The 19709-nt window shown below is 41.3% G+C and overlaps 1 protein-coding gene across 1 annotated transcript in view; it reads right to left on the bottom strand.

Annotated features, from left to right (window-relative positions):
• LOC124799056 (S phase cyclin A-associated protein in the endoplasmic reticulum) overlaps positions 1-19709 on the bottom strand; it is a 621352-nt gene that overhangs the window by 480058 nt on the left and 121585 nt on the right. The window contains exon 13 of the mRNA XM_047262594.1: positions 6579-6714. Within this exon, the coding sequence (XP_047118550.1) occupies positions 6579-6714 (136 nt within the window). The remainder of the gene's footprint in view (positions 1-6578; positions 6715-19709) is intronic.

The following is a 19709-nucleotide window of genomic DNA, read 5'->3' as shown; positions in this document are numbered from 1 at the left end:
ATCCAATGCGTTCGTGGCTCAGAAAATGTGGTGGCTGATTATCTGTCACATGCCAGTGCTATCTCATCTCCTATTAATTTCGATGAACTGTCCCACTTACAGGACAATGATGTCGAACTTCAGAACCCTGTCAGGCCTCTTCCACTTACCTACAGATAGTTTCTTGCAACCTACTGGGTTTGGTCAGGCCGTGATGGTGTGATATGTCCATGGACATCACTCAACCTATCTTCCCAGCTGCTTTACTTCACCAAATTTTGCATACTCTTTCACACCCTGGTACTAAGGCTACTGGGTGACGCGTCATGGAACGCTTTGTGTGGCCATGAGTGAAGAAGCACTACCATGTGTGGACTCATGCCTGCGTACCATGTCAGCACAGAAAAATCAGCGGACATACGCAGCCACCCCTAGGCAAATCTGACATCCCATGATGCTGTTTCCGAGATGTGGACCTAGAACTCATCGCGCCGTCACCTGCATCTGATGGTTTCAGATATATCTTGTCCATCATTGATCGTGCTACAAGATGGGTGGAGGCGATCCCTCTTGCAGCCATTACGGTTGATTCTGTTGCATGAGCATTTGTGTATTCCTGGATGGCTAGATTCGGGTGCACTTCATCTATCACCATCAATCAGGGTAGGCAGTTCAGATCACTGTTATTTAACAAACTCTGCATGGTCTGTGGCATGGATAAATTTCACATTATAGCATGCCACCTTCATAGTAATGGGCTCATCGAGTGCTGGCACAGGACTCGAAAACCACCATCGTGTGCCACGGTTGTGGCCCTCATGTGCCACAGTGTTGAGTGGCTTGAAGCCCTGTTCTTGGTCATGTTAACAATCCACGTGGTTGATAAGGCAGACCTCCAAGTGTCACTTGCTAAAGTCGTGTATGGTGAGACATTAGTCCTCCCAGCTGTAATCATCAATGATCCTGCAACCATCGCCCTATCTGACCTCCCCACTTTTGTCGAGTGTGCCCAGTTGCACATAGCTGCTATCCGTATATCTTCTCGATAGCTAATACTATCAACATCCTCATGAACATCCGACTCCAAACAGTTTCACTTCAGCAGGTTAAACAAGCTTGGACCACTGAGGAATTCATCCCACAACCTCTCGACTCGAGTTCTCCACCATCGGGCAATGGCCCCGAACCCGCACATACCACCCCTCTGCCTGTGCACCAACCAGAGTGCATTGAGTCTATACCTGTCACTCAGTGCTTGTGCGTGATGCTCCCACTCCCTTGCCTCACTCAGACACTGTGTGGGATAATCCGCTGCCTCAGGCCATGTAACTTAGGTACGAGGCACACACTGCCAAAAAAATGCAGGGTTAACATTAATAAATTCGACAAACTGCAAGGACGGATTCCTGAAAGGTAATGACGGAAAAATGGTCCTATGAATATGTGTGCAGAAATGAATGGTGTGTGTGCAGTGACAACAATGACTGAACACAGAACAGAGCTGCATCGCATTCATGTAGATGTTCAAAGTGGCCTCCGTGTGATACATTCAACGTGTCTGCCATGCAGGATACACATAATCATACTTTGGCTTACAGCATCTTGGCGGTCCACTTTCCTGGAGCTCATGTTGAGGTCTGTCTCAATATCCTCCTGAACTTTGTCCTCCATATCTGGTGTATGCACAGTTCACTGACTCCAAGCCCATTGATTTGTCTGAAAGGACTCATGATCATACAAATACCCAAAAAGGGCTTGAAATGTTGTGTGATGTAGCTGTTGTCTGTGAGGGTACTTGTTTTAGTATAGTTGTGCTATCTTGTGACCATTTCCATCTGCTTGGCCATACACAAACGCCACCTCAGTTTGTTCCTGGCATGAATACTGGACCGTTCTGCTGCTTACAGTATGCTGCCGTACAGCCTGCACCACACAAGGAACACACGGCACTTGGTCACAGGAACTTTCATTTGTCAGCACCTCCTACCATAGCAATGATGCTTTTCCAGACATGTATTCATAGGACCTTTGCTCCTCCATTTCCAGTCAGGAACTTATCCTTGCAGTTTGTCAGTTTTATTAATGTTCACCCTTTGTAATTACAAAACACACACTGCCATGTAAAATTGTTAAGAAGCACTTCTGCAATATAACATTGCTACACAGCACCCTGTGCCACAAAACACTGGAACAGAGCACCACCAGCCAGGCAACATCAGTATGCTGCACCCTTTGCTACACAACAGTGGTTCAAAGCACACACTGTCACAAAACATCCTTACAAAACACCCTCTGCCACATAAAATTGGCAAGAAGCACCCTTCAACAAGCAACAATGGTATGAAGCACACTCTGCATCATAACATTGCTACAAAACACCCTCTGCATTGTAACATTGCTGTGAAGTACCTTTTGCATCATAACATCACCACAGAGCACATTCTGCACCATAACATCACCACAGAGCACCTTCTGCATCATAACACTGCTATGAAGCACACACTGCCACAAAAAATTGGCATGAAATCCCCCGTCACAAAGCACTGGTACAAAATTTCCTCTGCACAAAACATTGGTACAAAGTACCCCCTGCCACAAATCAATGGTACTGAACTCTATCTGTCATGAAATATCAGTTCACATTCTGCTATGCAATAATGGTGGTACAAAGCATAACACTGGTAGGGAGCACCACAGCAGCAACAGGTGATGCAGGGTATCACAATTCCAAGGAGCTCTGCTTTTCACTGAGGTGAAAATGGCATCAGTTTCACAGCAATAGGGGACTTTAATTCATCACAGCCTAACCAATTTGCTTGAAATTCTTATAAATTATACATACAAACACTCCTTGCAAATCAAAATCCATACATTAGTTCCTGAGATTAACTCAATAAACAGAAAGAACCATGATGCGGGACATCAATTTATATATGTACAGATAGACAAGATAAAAGAAGACATATTATGGACGCAGATTGCCAGTTGGAAAAAACAAATAAATAAAAAATTACACTTGATTCTAACATCTGCCTGTCATCCTAACTTAAAGTATACATATAAAAAAAAGTGGATCAAAATAAAGAAACTGTATTAACGTGGATGATATCTATAAGTAGGAATTTTTCATATTTTTAACAAAGTTTCACTCAAGTTCTGTCTTCCACTATCCATGCATTGTTGAATGTGACTTCAAAAATTCTGCATCACTCTAATGAGCATGTATTAAGGGATAAGCCCAATTTTTCCCGTATTGCATTTCTTAGTGCTGGCAAAGGCCTCTGCTGATGTGTGAACACCTCAGCCTTAAGGTGGCTCCACAGAAAAAAATCATAGTATGTAAGATCTGGTGATCATGCTGGCCAAGGGACATCACAATGTGAAGAATTTAAGTGTCTGGGAAACATCTGCCTTAATGCTTTGAGAAATATCTGAGAAGTGTGAGCAGTGGCTCTGTCTTGCTAAAACCATAGCTGGTCAATCTGCAGCACACTGAATCTTGGCCCAAAAAACGTGTTAATCATGTGAGTGTATCGTTGAGAATTTACTGTCACACTAGTACCATCATCTTCAAAAAAGTAAGGACCAAGTATCCCGAATCTTCCAACTACACACTATACAGTAACATGGTCATTGTGTAGTGGTTTTTAATGAAGGCCATGGGGATTCTCTCCACTCCAGTATCAAAAATTTTGATGATTAATGCATCCTGGTAAGTAATAATGTGCTTCACCTCTGCAAAAGATTAAAGCAAATTCAGGCATATTTTCAAGGATGTTTGCACATGATCTCACGCCAAAGTCATGTTTATAAAACTGTTGAACAACAACCATCTCGTATGAATGAAATTGCATGTCCTGTTGCAAAATCCAAAACCCACACTGGTCAGATAACTGAAGAGTTCTAACAAGTTTTTGAGCAGATATCTTTGGAGACTGCTAAAATAAAGCCTTACTGCATTATTGTTCTCTAGAATTTTAATGCTGTGTAGCTCTCCTACTCTTTCTTTTAACCATGTCACCATTTGCTTTAAATCTTGATACCCACAAGCTAATGGTTTTCCAATCTGGAGCTGCCCCATATGTGGGAATCTGGGAGCGGCTCCAGAAAGCACATTGGGCAGTACCATCAGAACAACTGCTTACCAGAAATGATTCCATGGCACAAGGACATTCTTATCCATCCACAGCAAGGTTGGAATCTGTTACAAATTACAATTTTCGCTAATTGAATGTCAGTTCTGTGTATTCAATGTCCTATTCAGTCCATCTTGTTGTTTTGATATTGCTATGTCGACCATAGCTGTGGCAATGCATTGAAACAAAACTTTCCATGCAGTAGATGTAATTCATGTTATCAGTTCCTTTATTTTGATCCAGCTGTTTCTGTAAATTAGGGGGGATGTTTTGCTACACGCTTATGTCCTGAAGGCATACAGATATAGAATTTCAATTTCTCCACTTGTGCCCTATATCCAGTTATGTTCACTGAAGGCTAGGCACTATTTCAAAACTGGTTTTCTCTATTAACTTTACTGTGTTCTGGTCGGAAAGTTGAAGACATTGTCAATGGAATTTTTTTGGGGAGCAGGGGAGGGGACAAAGACAACTACAATGATGACAATGGCGACAGAACACAAATGACAGACAGTGGGTGAATGAGTCATGGGTTGACAAATTTGTCAGATTCTCTGTACATATTTCTAATTATATCACAGAATTTTTGCTGTGAGATATCGTTACAGCCTTGAGATCAGCAGATTTAACCCCAGACTTGGTGGGTCCTTATTTTTGCCTAAATCTATCTCCTGTGGAGGTGATATGGCTAGCGGTATCAAACGTCAGTCTTTGATCTGAATCCATGAGCTTAACATTTATGCTCACTGCTGATTTCATGGCACATTTACAGGTGCACACAGATGTTCTAATACCCATAGTGGCGTATGGGTTGAGGGGTCTGACTTTGTGCCTGGTTTCTTTGGATTGTAGGGAACAAGGTTGACTCCACTGAAAGTAGCATATATACAGCCTGAGATCTTTCTTGCCTCGATGTAAGATGGCAGTCTTATGCTCTGAATCTCCAGAACCTTCTGTCCTCCCAAGCAGACTGATCACTCTTTAACCATATCAGTTGTTCACCTACACTGACAAACTGATGAATTTGCCCACAAGCTGATACATGCACCAAAAGAGCCTAAAAAACTCTTCTACCAATAGTAAAGAATATTTTACTGATGTGGTAAACACAAGCTTACTATATATATGCTTCTTTTATCATGACAATGAAAAAGATGCACGCATGGGTCTTCAAAAAAATAAACTGATCAGCCAGAACATTATGACCACTGACCTAGTATCAATATAAACCCCTCCACATGATAGTAGCATCACCAATCAGACACATGCATGGTGCACGTAGCATCAGTAAGCATGCTGTACATGTGTAGAATGGGGAAGGTGCGCGATCTATCTGAGTTTGACTGAGGGCATATTGTGATGGCCCGGAAGCTCGGCACAAGCATTTTGGAAACTGTACAACATGTGGAGTGTTCAAGAAGTGTTGTGGTGTGGTGTGTGTCTTCAACACAAGGTGAAACTATGTCCAGGTGTTGTGGGGTTAGATGGCCACATGTCATTGCAGATGTCTGACGTCATAGGCTGGACAGACTGGTAAAACAGGATAGGCAGCAAACTGTGGTAGAACTAACATCAGAGTTTAATCTTGGGCAGAGTACAAGTGTGTCTGAACACACAATGCACCGAACACTCCTAACAAAGGGCCTCCACAGCTGACAACCCATGCATTTGCCAGAGTTAACACCAAGACATCAGCAACTACTACTGAAATGGGCACTGGACATTGATGCAATGACAAAGTGTTGCATGATCTGATGAATCCCAACACCTTTTTCATCACTCTGATGGGAGGGCATGAATCCCTCGTCTTCCAGGGGGAACAGCTCGTTGACACCTGTACTGCAGGACAGTGACAAGCAGCCCCATTATGCTCTGAGGAACATTCAAGAGGGTATCCACTGGTCCAGTGGAGCTCATGCAAGGCACCCTGACGACCAAGGAGTATTGTACACTGGTTGCAGACTGCATACACCCCTTCATGATTATCATGTTTCCTGACAACAGTGGCAGTTTTCAACAAGATAATGCGGCATGTCACAAAGCGAGCTCCAGTTGATATGCTGACCCCCAAACTCATCAGATCTGAATCCTATCCAACACATCTGGGATGTGATTGAATGTGGCGTCAGAGCTCATCACTCCCCTCCTCGTAATTTACAGGAATTAGGTGACGTGGGTGCAGATGTGGTACCAACTCGCTCCAATGACATACGAAGGCCCCATTGCTTCCATGCTATGATGCATTGGCGCTGTTATCCATGCCAAAGGTGGACATATGGGCTATTAGATAGGTGACCGTAAGTTCTGGCTGATCACTGCATGTACTATCTTGTGTAAAGATACAAAGTTTTTCATGGTACTTTTAGTCACAGAAATTGGTAACAAATTTATTTACTGGCTGCTGATGCCAATACATATGACTGAACTTATTCAACAAGTTATGAAAATGAGTAGTTACCACACCTTCCAGTATATTTTCATATCTGGCTTCCAGTGACATGCTGTCAACTCCAATCTCTTCATCTGTTCTACCATTTTCATCTTCGGGACAAGTTGTGGCCTCACCATCTGTTTCAGTTTCATCAGTCTCAGTATCTACCTGTTTAAATACAAATTTAAAGATAGAAATTCTCTTAACAAATAACACAAAATTCACAGCAGAAAACATGTAATTGAGGAATACACTACTACCTGTTTCAAGGTGTGACCAAAGCCCCCCCCCCCCCCCCACACACACACACACAAAAACACACAGTATTACAGTCCCCCCCCCCCCCCCCCCATGGACCTTGCCATTTGTTGGGAGGCTTGCATGCCTCAGAGATACAGATAGCTGTACCATAGGTGCAGCCACACCAGAGGGGTATCTGTTGAGAGGTCAGACAAACATGTCGTTCCTGAAGAGAAGCAATAGTCTGGATGACTGACTGATCTGGCCTTGTAACATCAACCAAAACAGCCTTGCTGTGCTGGTACTGTGAATGGCTGAAAGCAAGGGGAAACTACAGCTGTAATATTTACGGGGGGCATGCAGCTTTACTGTATGGTTAAATGATGATGGCGCCCTCTTGGGTAAAATATTCCGGAGGTAAAATAGTCCCCGATATGGATCTCCAGATGGGAACTACTCAGGAGGACATCATTATCAGAAGAAAAAAAACTGGTGTTCTATGGATTGGAGCATGGAATGTCAGATCCCTTAATCGGGCAGGTAGGTTAGAAAATTTGAGTGAATACAGGGTTCTAAATAAAAAATCAAATACAGGTAATGCAGGAGTTGGTTTAGTAATGTATAAAAAAATAGGAACATAGATAAGCTACTATAAACAGCGTAGTGAACGCATTATTGTAGCCAAGATAGACATGAAGCCCACACCTACCACAGTAGTATAAGTTTATATACCAACTAGCTACACAGATGATCAAGAGATTGAAGAAATATATGATTTGATAAAAGAAATTGTTCAGATAGTTAAGGGAGACAAAAATTTAATAGTCATGGGGGACTGGAATTTGATAGTAGGCAAAGAAAGAGAAGGAAAAGAGGTAGGTTAATATGGACTGGGGTAAGGAATGAAAAAGCCACCTGATAGAATTTTGCACACAGCATAACCTAATCACAGCTAACACCTGGTTTATGAATCATGAAAGTAGGCTGTATACGTGGAAGAGGCCTCGAAACACTGGAGGGTTTCAAATAGATTATATAATAGTAACAGAGAGATTTAGAAACCAGACATTTCCAGGTGCAGATATGGACTCTGACCACAATTTATTTGTTATGAACTGCAGATTAAAACTGAAGAAACAGCAAAAAGTTGGGGATTTAAGGAGATAGAACCTGGGAACATTAGGAAACAATTGACAAGAACAGAGGAAAGAAATACAATAGAAGAAGAAAGGGTAGCTTTAGGAGATGAAATATAATGAAGGCAGCAGAGGATTAAGTAGGTAAAAAGACAAGGGCAAGTAGAAATCCTTCAGTAATAGAAGAGATATTGAACTTAATTGATGAAAGGAGAAAATATAAAAATGTAGTAAATGAAGCACACGAAATGGAATACAAACTCACAAAAATGAGATTGACAGGACATGCAAAATGGCTAAGCAGGGATGGTATGAGGGCAAATTAAAGGTTGTAGAGACATATATTTCTAGGGGTAAGATAGATACTGCCTACAGGAAAACCTTTGGAGAAAAGAGAACCACTTGTATGAATATCAAGAGCTCAGATGGAAAACCAGTTCAAAGACGGGAAAGCAGAAAGGTGGAAGGAGTATATAGAGGGTCTATACAAGGGCAATGTACTTGAGGGTAATAGAATGGAAATTGAAGAGGACATAGATGAAGATGAAATGGGGGATATGTTACTGCGTGAAGAATTTGACAGAGCACTGAAAGACCTGAATTGAAACAAGGCCCCAGGAGTAGACAACATTCCATTAGAAAATTCAGTGAGGTAGGCCTAAATGAACAGATTGCATTATCTGAAGATAAGGAATTTGAGCTTTCTATGGTTAAGCTGCCTGAACTAAACTATATAATTATAAATGATTAATGGAAAATCTCATATAAGATGTGAAACAAATACTAACAAAGAGATAGAGGGGCTGGCCAGTACTTACCTCAGCTCAGTACAGCCGATAGATACACATAAAACAGAACTGAAAATTTACATACCAGCCCCGCTACTGGTAAAACATACACAATTCAAGGCAGGGCTACGTGTGAAACTACACATGTCATTTATCAACTGACGTGCCTGCACTGCACAGCCTTTTACATCGGCATGACAACAACCAAACTGGCTGAGCGAATGAACGGACACAGACGAACTGTCCGCCTAGGAGATGCCCAATACCCAGTAGCGGAGCATGCCCTCCAGCATAATTCTAGGGACCTAGGAAACTGCTACACCGTATGTGCCATTTGGCTTCTCCCACCCAACACCAGTCCCTCTGAACTGCGGAGATGGGAACTTGCACTCCAACACATCCTTTCATCCCGCCATCCCCCTGGACTGAACCTACGTTAAAGAACCTCACTCCCATTCACTCTTCAGTCTTCTCCTCTTTCCCTTTCCTCTTTAGCCATTCACGCATCTTTTCATCCTACATAGTTGTGTTTATCTTTATACTTTACTTCTGTATGCATCCTCTTTGGTTTGAAGCTGGCACAGTACTTACAGTAGAATATCTTTGGCTTCCCTCTGACAACCATGCCTCCATCCTTGCTACCCTCCCTGTTTACCTTTCCCTGTTGCTTCATAACCTGGGTTGTGAGTAACTGAATCCACTTTCCCTTCTTCCCTTTTTTTCCCCTCTCTCCTCCCTGATGAAGGAACAAAGTTCCGAAAGCTAGGAATGTAAATTTTCAGTTCTGTTTTATGTGTATCTATCGGCTGTACTGAGCTGAGGTATATAATTATAAATGCATACAGAGCACCAAGTAGTAATATTCCAAATTTTATGACCAAATTAGAAGTTCTGCTGAATAGTGTCAGCTCATTAAATATGAGAATAATACTTTGTGGCGATTTTAACATTGATTTATCAAAAAACAGTAATGCTAAACTTGATTTGTTAAACATGACCAAATCCTTTAATATGATCACCACAATACACTCTCCAACAAGATCAACAGAGCATACTGATTCAATAATTGATCAAATCTTCATAACTGATACTGGTTACAAATTCACTGGCGAAGTACTGAGCATGGGATACAGTGACCATGAGGCTCAGCTACTGAGCGTTGACATGGAAAATAGTAAAATCAGCCCCAAAAAAGTATTTCAAAGAAGAAACTTTTCAGATGGCAATATTAGGATTTTTAACTTCCTATTAGCTAAGGAAAGTTGGGACAGTGTTTACATGCAAACAACTGTTGATAATATGTTCTTAAGCTTCCATAACACCTTCCTTTATTACTTTAATACAGCATTTCCTTTTGAAACAAAAACTTCAAGCAATCAAAATAGAAAGTCGTGGGTAACAAAAGGATTTCTCCAATATTGCTCCAAAAAATACATAGTCACTGAAGAATTTTCTGACTATTGTAAAGCCTACAAAAAAACTTATCTTAGAGTGATTAGACAGGCAAAACTTTTATGGAATGGCAATTTCATAAGAAACTCTTCAAACAAAATGAAAGCTATGTGGAAAGTTATTAAAAAAGAAACTTTTAGTTCAACACCTAAAAAGGAAAACATTTCTCTAACACTTAATGACTCTAAGGTCACAGATCCATACACAGTTGTAAACAAGTTCAATGAATATTTCACCTCACTAGCAGAAGATCTCATTCAGGCAAACTGCAAGGTATCGTTCTTCAATTCCACCAATACGTCAAACAGCACTAATGCTACAATGTTTGTTTATGAAACAAACCCTGATGAAATTATGAACATAATAAAATTGTTACGCAATAAAATCTCTAGTGGCTATGATGAAGTACCTGACCTCATATTAAAGGTGTGTGCTCCCCATATAGTAAAGCCATTATCAACCATCTACAACCAATCATTAAAAACTGGCATTTTTCCAGATGCTCTCAAAATAGCTAAAGTCTCACCATTACTAAAGAAAGGTTCCCCTGATTTAGTATCCAATTATAGACCATTATCCATATTAAGCATCTTTTCAAAAATCCTGGAAAAACTCTTTTATGACAGGCTTATAAATTTCATAAAAAATCACGCACCAATCAGCATTCAACAACATGGTTTTAGTAAATCTTTATCCACCAAGACAGCAATTTTTGAACTGTTGGACCACATACTGAAATCAATTGACCAACATAATATAGCTGCAGGTATCTTCTTAGATCTCTCTAAAGCCTTTGACGTACTATATCATAAAATACTGCTTGCTAAATTGGAAAGAAGAGGAATAAGAGGTGTGGCTCACAACTGGCTATGCTCTTACCTACAAAACCGCAGACAGAAGGTATCACTTCAAAACGATATTAATGTACAGAATAAAATAAATACCACAGTTTTCCTCTTGGAGGAAAGAACAATAAGATATGGTGTTCCCCAGGGTTCTGTTCTAGGGCCATTACTTTTCCTCATTTACATAGATGATGTTGTTGAACGTATGAGCCCACAAAAAACTATCCTGTTTGCTGGTGATACAAGCATAGTGTTGACTGGATCTAGCCCTGAATCCCTTCAGACAATATCTGATAACTCTATGAAAAAACTTTCTGACTGGTTTAACAAAAATGGCCTAATTGTTAATAGTGGTAAAACTGTATGTATCAACTTCCATCTAATTCCTACATCCAATCAAAAAACTATCCAAGTAAAGTTAAATAATGATAAAATTGAAAATGTAAATGCAACAAAATTTTTGGGTCTATGGGTCCAACAAAATTTAAAATGGGACACACATATAAACAACTTATCAAAGAAACTCTCATCATTGTGCTATGGACTAAGAATACTAAAATCTACTACAAGTAAATCCACACTAATGCAAGCATACCATGCGCAGTTCCACTCATTGCTCTGCTATGAAATCATCTTTTGGGGAAATTCAACTCACAGCACAAATATATTTAAACTACAAAAAAGAGCACTGAGGATAATCTGTGGCCTCAAAAAGCTGGAATCCTGTAAATGTCAATTTATAAAACTTAATGTTCTAAGCATCCCATCCCTATTCATTCAAGAAACAATCCTATTCACCAGGGAATACCTCTCAAGAACAGGCAAATTAATCCAAAACAATGATATACACGCTCATTATACCAGAGGGCAATCTAATATCCATCAAATTTTTTCAAGGACATCATCATACCAAAAATATATAACTCATCTGGGTGTCGTATTACACAATAAAATTCCAGAACAAATAAAAACTGCTCCAGATCCAATATTTAAAAATAAACTAAAGGCATTTCTGACAAAGCACTGTTTCTATTCAGTACAAGAATTCCTGGAAATGAAAAATTATAAAGTTCCTTTGTAAAATACTGTGATTAGAGTAAAACATTCTGTAGGCAAAATAATAACCTAATTTCTACTATACACAACTATGTTTCAGTTTCACTTCCCAAAATTTTTTAACTCGCTTTTTGAATGTACAAGTACACCTTCTATTAGTATTAAAACTTAATTGTCTATGAAATCTCAATGTTAATTTCATGTTTAATGTATTTTTTAAATGACATTGTCCTTCTGTTGTGTTTCCAGTTGACATTTTCACTATTCTGTAATCTCAGTGATTATTTGTGTAAATTTAAAGTAGCACTACATTGCCTACATGTTTCTTAGTTCCCCATGTAAACTGGTTGTATTCTCTGTATGTGAAGTTACTATATTCATCAATGAACAATTTTGTGTACATTTTTTTAAATGGCAGTCCATTGCCTATTTTTTTTCTCCAAACTACATATTTGTTAAGAAAAATGACTTGTCCTATATCATGTGTACTTTGTACAATATGTGATCCACAGGATAAATAAATAAATAAATACAAATACAAACTACTAACAGCCTCAGGAGAGCCAGCCATGACAAAACTGTACTATGTGGTGGGCAAGATGTATGAGACAGGCGAAATACCCTCAGACTTCACGAATAATATAATAATTCCAATCCCAAAGAAAGCAGGTGTTGACAGGTGTGAAAATTACTGAACTATCAGTGTAATAAGTCATGGCTGCAAAATACTAATGCGAACTCCTTACAGACGAATGGAAAAACCGGTAGAAGCCAACCTCGGGGAAGATCAGTTTGGATTCCGTAGAAATGTTGGAACACGTGAGGCAATACTGACCCAACGATTTATCTTAGAAGTTAGTCTACGGAAAAGCAAACCTACATTTATAGCATTTGTAGACTTAGAGAAAGCTTTTGACAATGTTGACTGGAATACTCTCTTTCAAATTCTGAAGGTGGCAGGAGTCAAATACAGGGAGCGAAAGACTATTTACAATTTGTACAGAAACCAGATGGCACTTATAAGAGTCTAGGGGCATGAAAGAGAAGCAGTGGTTGGGAAGTGAGTGAGACAAGGTCATAGCCTATCTCCGAAGTTATTCAATCTATATATTGAGCTAGCAGTAAAGGGGGAAAAAAATGGAGTAGGAATTAAAATCCATAGAGAAGAAATAAAAACCAGGGGTTTGCTGATGACATTGTAATTCTGTCAGACATAGCAAAGGACTTGGAAGAGCAGTTCAACGGAATGGACAGTGTCTGGAAAGGATGATATAAGATGAACATCAACAAGAATAAAACGAGGATAATGGAATGTAGAAATTTGTTAATATCGAGTATAGATTTAAGTGTCAGGAAGTCCTTTCTGAAAGTATTTGTATGGGCGATAAATCATGTAGACAAGAAGAGAATAGAAGCTTTCAAAATGTGGTGCTACAGTTTTATGCTGAAGACTAGATAGGTAGATCACGTAACAAATGAGAAGGTACTGAACAGAATTGAGTAGAAGAGGAATTTGTGGCACAACTTGACTAAAGAAGGACATGTTCTGAGGCATCAAGGGATTAATAGTTTAGTACTGGAGGGTAGTGTGGAGGGTAAAAATCGTAGAGCGAGACCAAGAGATGAATATGCTAAACAGATGCAGAAGGATGTAGGTTGCAGTAGTTACGCAGAGATGGAGAAGCATGCACAGGATAGAGTAGCCTGGAGAGCTGCATCAAACCAGTCTCTGAACTGAAGACCACAACAACAACAACAACATAATGGAAGGATAGATGTGATGTTGCATGATTGATATGCATACAAACAAGATGGAAAATCTAACAATCCTTTGGACAAACCCTTCTTCAAAGCTACAAAATTAACACACACACAGATACACCTGCACAATTACATTCTTCCAGGCAATTACATGGTACTGCCGCTGCAGTGTGACAAGCATGAGGATGCTATAAGGTGGAGTGGCTGAGGCTTGTAAGGAAGCAGGGAGTGGGGAGGGAGGATGTGAGGGAAGGGTGACTGTTGGTCACAAGAGGGAGTGTTCACTCATGAGACTGCTATGGTGCAGGTGCAGGTGGGGAGTGGCAGGAGGTGCACAATGATTTGGAGGAGTGGACTGGGGGACGAGAAGGAACAGAAGGAGAGGGAGACTACAGAAATGTGTTAAGTGTGTATAATGAGTGAAATAGGGAAAGAGGTGCATGGGGAAAGGAGTGGATGTGGGTCTAGATGAAGGGTTACTGCAACAAGTTCACTGATTGTATAATATAAAAAAAAGAAAAAAAAAGACAATGCAATTCAAAATAATATTAAATTCATAAAGAGAGAGGTCACTACTTAGAAAGTACTTACCTCCAAGAGCTGTAACTCCTAATACTGCCAATGAAAAGTAGATATCTCCACTGAGGCCTATCAGCCAGAATTTTGAGTGACATGCCACCCCTCCCCCCTTGCCCCTCCCCAAACAAACTCCCACAACCAATTCAGTCGCTTCGTGTAAGGGAATGCATGGTTCCAATACCTAGGAATACTACTACCAAGGTTTGTGTGTTTTCACTGGCTATACTGAGAGTTGTGTCTTCTGAAGACAAGTAAATGGCAGCTGTTCTGTCTCTCTGTATAATATCTACTCTTTTAATGTTAGCCCCTTCTAATAGTATAAAAAAAACACAAAATCTCTTCAAAGAATAAACAAAGAAAGAGGGCAAATAAATAATGAAATAGACATGAGCAGAATGTGGGGGCAGAGAATATATCATCCAGATTTCCTGATAGTGAGCTAAAAGTAATACAAAAGATATGATAATAAAGCCGTCATTTTCACCTCTGGCAGCAAAAAAGAGAAAGTGAATAGAGTGGAAAATACAAGTACCAAAAATCTAGTAAAAGGGTTCACCTGCCCTTCTTCATACTCCCACTTCACTCAGCAAAACTTTAAGTTTACACCTCCTTTTTCAGACATATGTAACAACAGACAGCCTGAAAATATATTTATATATAATTTAATTTATTCATGCAAAAGAAAATTAAAAAAGGTAAAATTAATCACGATGTGAAAACAGGCCGATTTATTTGTTGCATGTTCTAATTTTTAATTTCACATTATCATTTTAAACTGAAGAAAAATTTTCTGAACTGTGTAATTACTGGGACATTTGTCTGGAAGTTCTGTTTACCTTTCTTTGTATAAATGATATTTTTTTGCAATACATTTTATGTATGGAACCTAGCTGCTTTTTTTTTTTTTTTTTTTTTTTTTTTGGCAGCCCCTAGTTTAGTTCAGATAATGGTACGGAGTCAGCAGTTCAGTTCAGTCAGCTAGATACAGTCATTTTTATTTTGTTGATTTGGCAGGAGTGGACTAAACAGCAAGGTCATCGGTCCCATCGAATAAGGGAAGGATGGGGAAGGAATTCAGCTGTGTTCTTTCAAAGGAACTATCTTAGCATTTGCCTGAATCGATTTTAAGGGAATCACGGAAAACCTAAATCAGGATGGCCGGTGCGGATTTGAACAGTCATCCACCCAAATGCGAGTCTTGTGTGCTAACTACTGTGGCACCTTGCTTGGTCATTTTAATTGGACATATCAAATAAGATGCACTTGTAAAAAAATGTTATCTTTAATGCAAGGCAGGTCCAAATTGCAACTGTAATAGTATGCTAATTTTTGGAAAAAAAATCACTATTTATTTATAGTATTTATGTGGGAAGAACGTGCCCTTAGAATATCACTTGCCAAAGACAGAAGCTCTAAAACTGTAATGAGCAATGATAACACTTATTTTTTGGATGTAATTCTACATTATTTACATAATTTTTCACATTCTTTCCACCCCCATTGATCCTTGCTCCTTCGATCTGCATCAATACAGAAAAGTTTCCTTATCCCTAGCTAGAACCCAGTCCCACATACTGTTCCTGCATTGTTGCTTGGCTCATGGAATCCCCTCAAATGGTCTTACCATGAAATTATCCATCTCTGGCTGTCACCCCTCCTTCCACAATGACCTCCACCTGTTCAGATATCGTGCCAATCCTTATCCCTCGCCAACATAGTCCTGCCAACCAAGCCCAAACCTCCTTGCAATAACTTCTCTCCCTCCGCAAATTCTCCTTCTATGCAATCCCCAATTCCTGGAACCCATAACACACACTGAAACTCTTGCCCTCCAGGAACTAGAGCAACATGCACAACACCACCTCAAAAAGCTCTCCACCCTGCTCACTTCCTACTCCCACCTTTGAGTACCACTGTCTGCCACCTCTACAACAACTTCCAAACCTCCCCCACATCCCCTCATAGCTGACAAACCCTGTCTCACAGACCTACTACACTTACCCCACCCTCCAAAACTCCCTCCCAAGACCACACAGAAACCACAACCTAAACAGATCCGTAACATGGTCATGAACCTTTCCTTCAAAAGCCTTAGTCCCAAAGAAATATCAGTCCTTTTGAATGGCCTCACCTTTTGCCCCACTCCCAAATTCAACCAAGCAGAACTTGTTAAAGACCTTAAAAAAATGGCTCTAAGCACTATGGGACTTAACATCTGAGGTTATCAGTCCCCTAGACTTCGAACTACTTAAACCTAACTAGCCTAAGGACATCACACACATCCATGCCCGAGGCAGGATTCGAACCTGCAACCATAGCGGTCTGTGCGGTTCCAGACTGAAGCGCCTAGAACCGCTCGGCCACATCGGCCCGCGTTAAAGACCTTCTCTCCTCCTCTCAGTCCCTATAGTGGAAACACTTTTTTGCCACCAACCCTACCAATCAGACTCAACCAAAGACCAATATTGAACTCTGCCTAACTCAGTTCACTCCTCCATCCAACCACGATAAAACCCCACTGCCCCCAAATCACCCCCTGTTACCTTTCCAGAATTTCTTAACCTCGAACCTTGCTTCACTATCATTCCCTAAATCCCTCAACGTGCAAACTAACCTTACATCTGCAAAAAGAACCGCAGTCCACCATCTAAAAACTGATCCTGACCTTAATCTACCTGTGAACAAAGGCTCCACCACTGTTGTTTTGAGACTCAAGGATTACCTGGCAGAAGGACTCCGCCAGCTGTCAGATACTTCCACCTACAAACCTAGCCACAGTGGCCCCATTCCAGAAATCCAGCAGGATCTCCAGTCACTTCTCAAATCCTTAGGCCCATCCCAGACCTCTCCCCGGAATCCATTCCTCTGACCACTCCTACCACTCCCCACACTCCTACCTTCTATATGCTTCCTGAAGTCCATAAACCCAACCATCAAAGACACCCCATTGTGGGTGGTTACTGTGCCCCCACTGAGGGGAATCTCTGCTCTCGTAGACCAACACCTTCAACCTATTACCCAGAACCTACCCTCCTATATGAAAGATACGAACCATTTCCTCCACCAACTCTCCACAGTTCCTGCCCCTTTACCACATGGTGCCCTCCTCATCACTATAGTTGCCACATCCCTAATGCCCATGGCCTTATTAAACACTACCTTTCCCAATGCCTGACAGATTCCAAACCCACAACCTTCTTCCTTGTCGCCATGACCAACTATATCCTCACCCACAGTTGCTTCTCCTTTGAAGGCATTCTCTCTCTCTCTCTCTCTCTCTCTCTCTCTCTCTCTCTCTCTCTATTCGTTTAGTGAGTTCCGACTCTTCGTGACTCCATGAACCAAATCACGCCACTTTTTCCTGTCTTGCACTTTCTCCCGTCGACCTTCCAGGTTGGAACACATTGCTTCTGTGATGCCATCGATTCATCTCATCCTCTGATGTCCTCTTCTTCTAGTTCCTTCCATCTTCCCCAGCAATAATGTTTTTTCCAGCGAGGCATGCCTTCGCATTGTGCTTCCAAAGTAGGTCAGCTTTTGTTTTAACATTAGACCTTCCAGGGAAAAATCTGGTTTTATTTGCTCCAATATTGATCTGTTGGTTCTCTCTGCAGTCCATGGAACTCTAAGAAGTTTCCTCCAACACCACTATTCGAAGGAGTCAATTCTTTGCCGTTCAGCCTTTCTAATGGTCCAGGTCTCACATCCATACATCACAACTGGAAAGACCATAGCCTTCACAATACGGATCTTTGTCACTAGTGTTATATCTCTGGACCTTATAACCTTGTCAAGGTTTGACCTCGCCTGTCTACTGAGCATTACCTACAAACAAATCCACGGCATGGCTATGGGCGCCCTCTTGGCATCGTGCTATGCCAACATATTCATGGCCCATCTAGACGAATCCTTCCCAAACACCCAAAATCCTAAACTCCTCGCCTGGTTCAGATTCACTGATGACATCTTTGAGATCTGGATTGAGGGTAAGGACACCCTATCCACATTCCTCCAGAACCTTAACAACTTGTCCCCCATTTGCTTCACCTGGTCCTACTTAATCCAACAAGCCACCTTCCTAGATGCTGACCACCACCTGAAAGATGGTTACATCAGTACCTCCGCCCATATCAAACCTACTAACCACCAACAATATCTCCACTTCGGCAGCTGCCACCCATTCCATACCAAGAACTCCCTTCCATACAGCCTAGCCACCCGTGGTTGTAACATCTGCAGGGATGAGCAGTCCCTCTCAAAATATACCGAGGGTCTCACTGAAGCCTTTACAGACCGTAATTATCTTCCAAGCCTTGTACAAAATCAAATCTCCCATGCCTTATCTTTCCAGTCTCCCATCACCTCCCCAAGTCCCATTCTCCGGCCACAGAGGAGCATTCTACTTGTAACTCAGTACCAGCAAGACTGGAGCAACTGGATTACATTCTCCACCAGGATTTCGACTACCTCCTGTCATGCCCTGAAATGAGAAATTTCCTGTGCAATATCCTTCTCACCTCTCCCACAGTGGTATTCTGCCATCCACAGAACCTACACAATAGACACGTCCATCCCTACACAACACCTTCTCCCAACCCCTTACCCTACCCCTGTAATAAACCTAGATGCCAGACCTGTCCCATACATCCTTCCATACCACCTACTCCAGTCTGGTCGAAACCATTATCTATCCCATCACAGGCAGGGCTACCTGTGAAACCAGTCATGTGATCTACAAGCTAATCTGCAACCACTGAGCTGCATTCAACATGGGCATGACAACCAACAAGCTCTCTGTCTGCTTGAATCGCCATTGACAAACTGTGGCCAAGAAACAAGTGGACCACCCTGTTGCTGAGCACACTGTCAAACATGACACCCTACATTTCAATGACTGCTTCACAGCCTGTGCCATACAGATCCTTCACACCAACACTAGCTTTTCTGAATTGCACTGATGGGAACTTTCCCTACAATACATCCTACGTTCCCATAACCCTCCTGGCCTCGACCTTCGTTAGTCACTGTCCTCACCCATCCAGCCTCTTCCCTGTTCCCATTCCAGCACTATACAGCCCTCATTCCACCGTCATACCCAGTCTTTTTTACTTCTGTCCTTTTCTGCTACCCCCCCCCCCCACCTGCCCACATCTCCCCTGTCCCCCATCTAACCAGCAGCACTTCACTTTCCACCATCCTTACCCTACTATCCCTCCCCCTCCCTATCCCTGCCACCTCCTTACCCCCACCCAGTCGCCACTCCCACCATGCATGGGTGCTGCTGCTCACAGTGTAGTTTCAGTTGC

This window comes from Schistocerca piceifrons, chromosome 5, assembly GCF_021461385.2.
Source record: "Schistocerca piceifrons isolate TAMUIC-IGC-003096 chromosome 5, iqSchPice1.1, whole genome shotgun sequence".
Taxonomy (NCBI): domain Eukaryota; kingdom Metazoa; phylum Arthropoda; class Insecta; order Orthoptera; family Acrididae; genus Schistocerca; species Schistocerca piceifrons.
The sequence above is the reverse complement of the archived record's forward strand: the minus strand, read 5'-3'. Positions and strand labels throughout refer to the sequence as shown.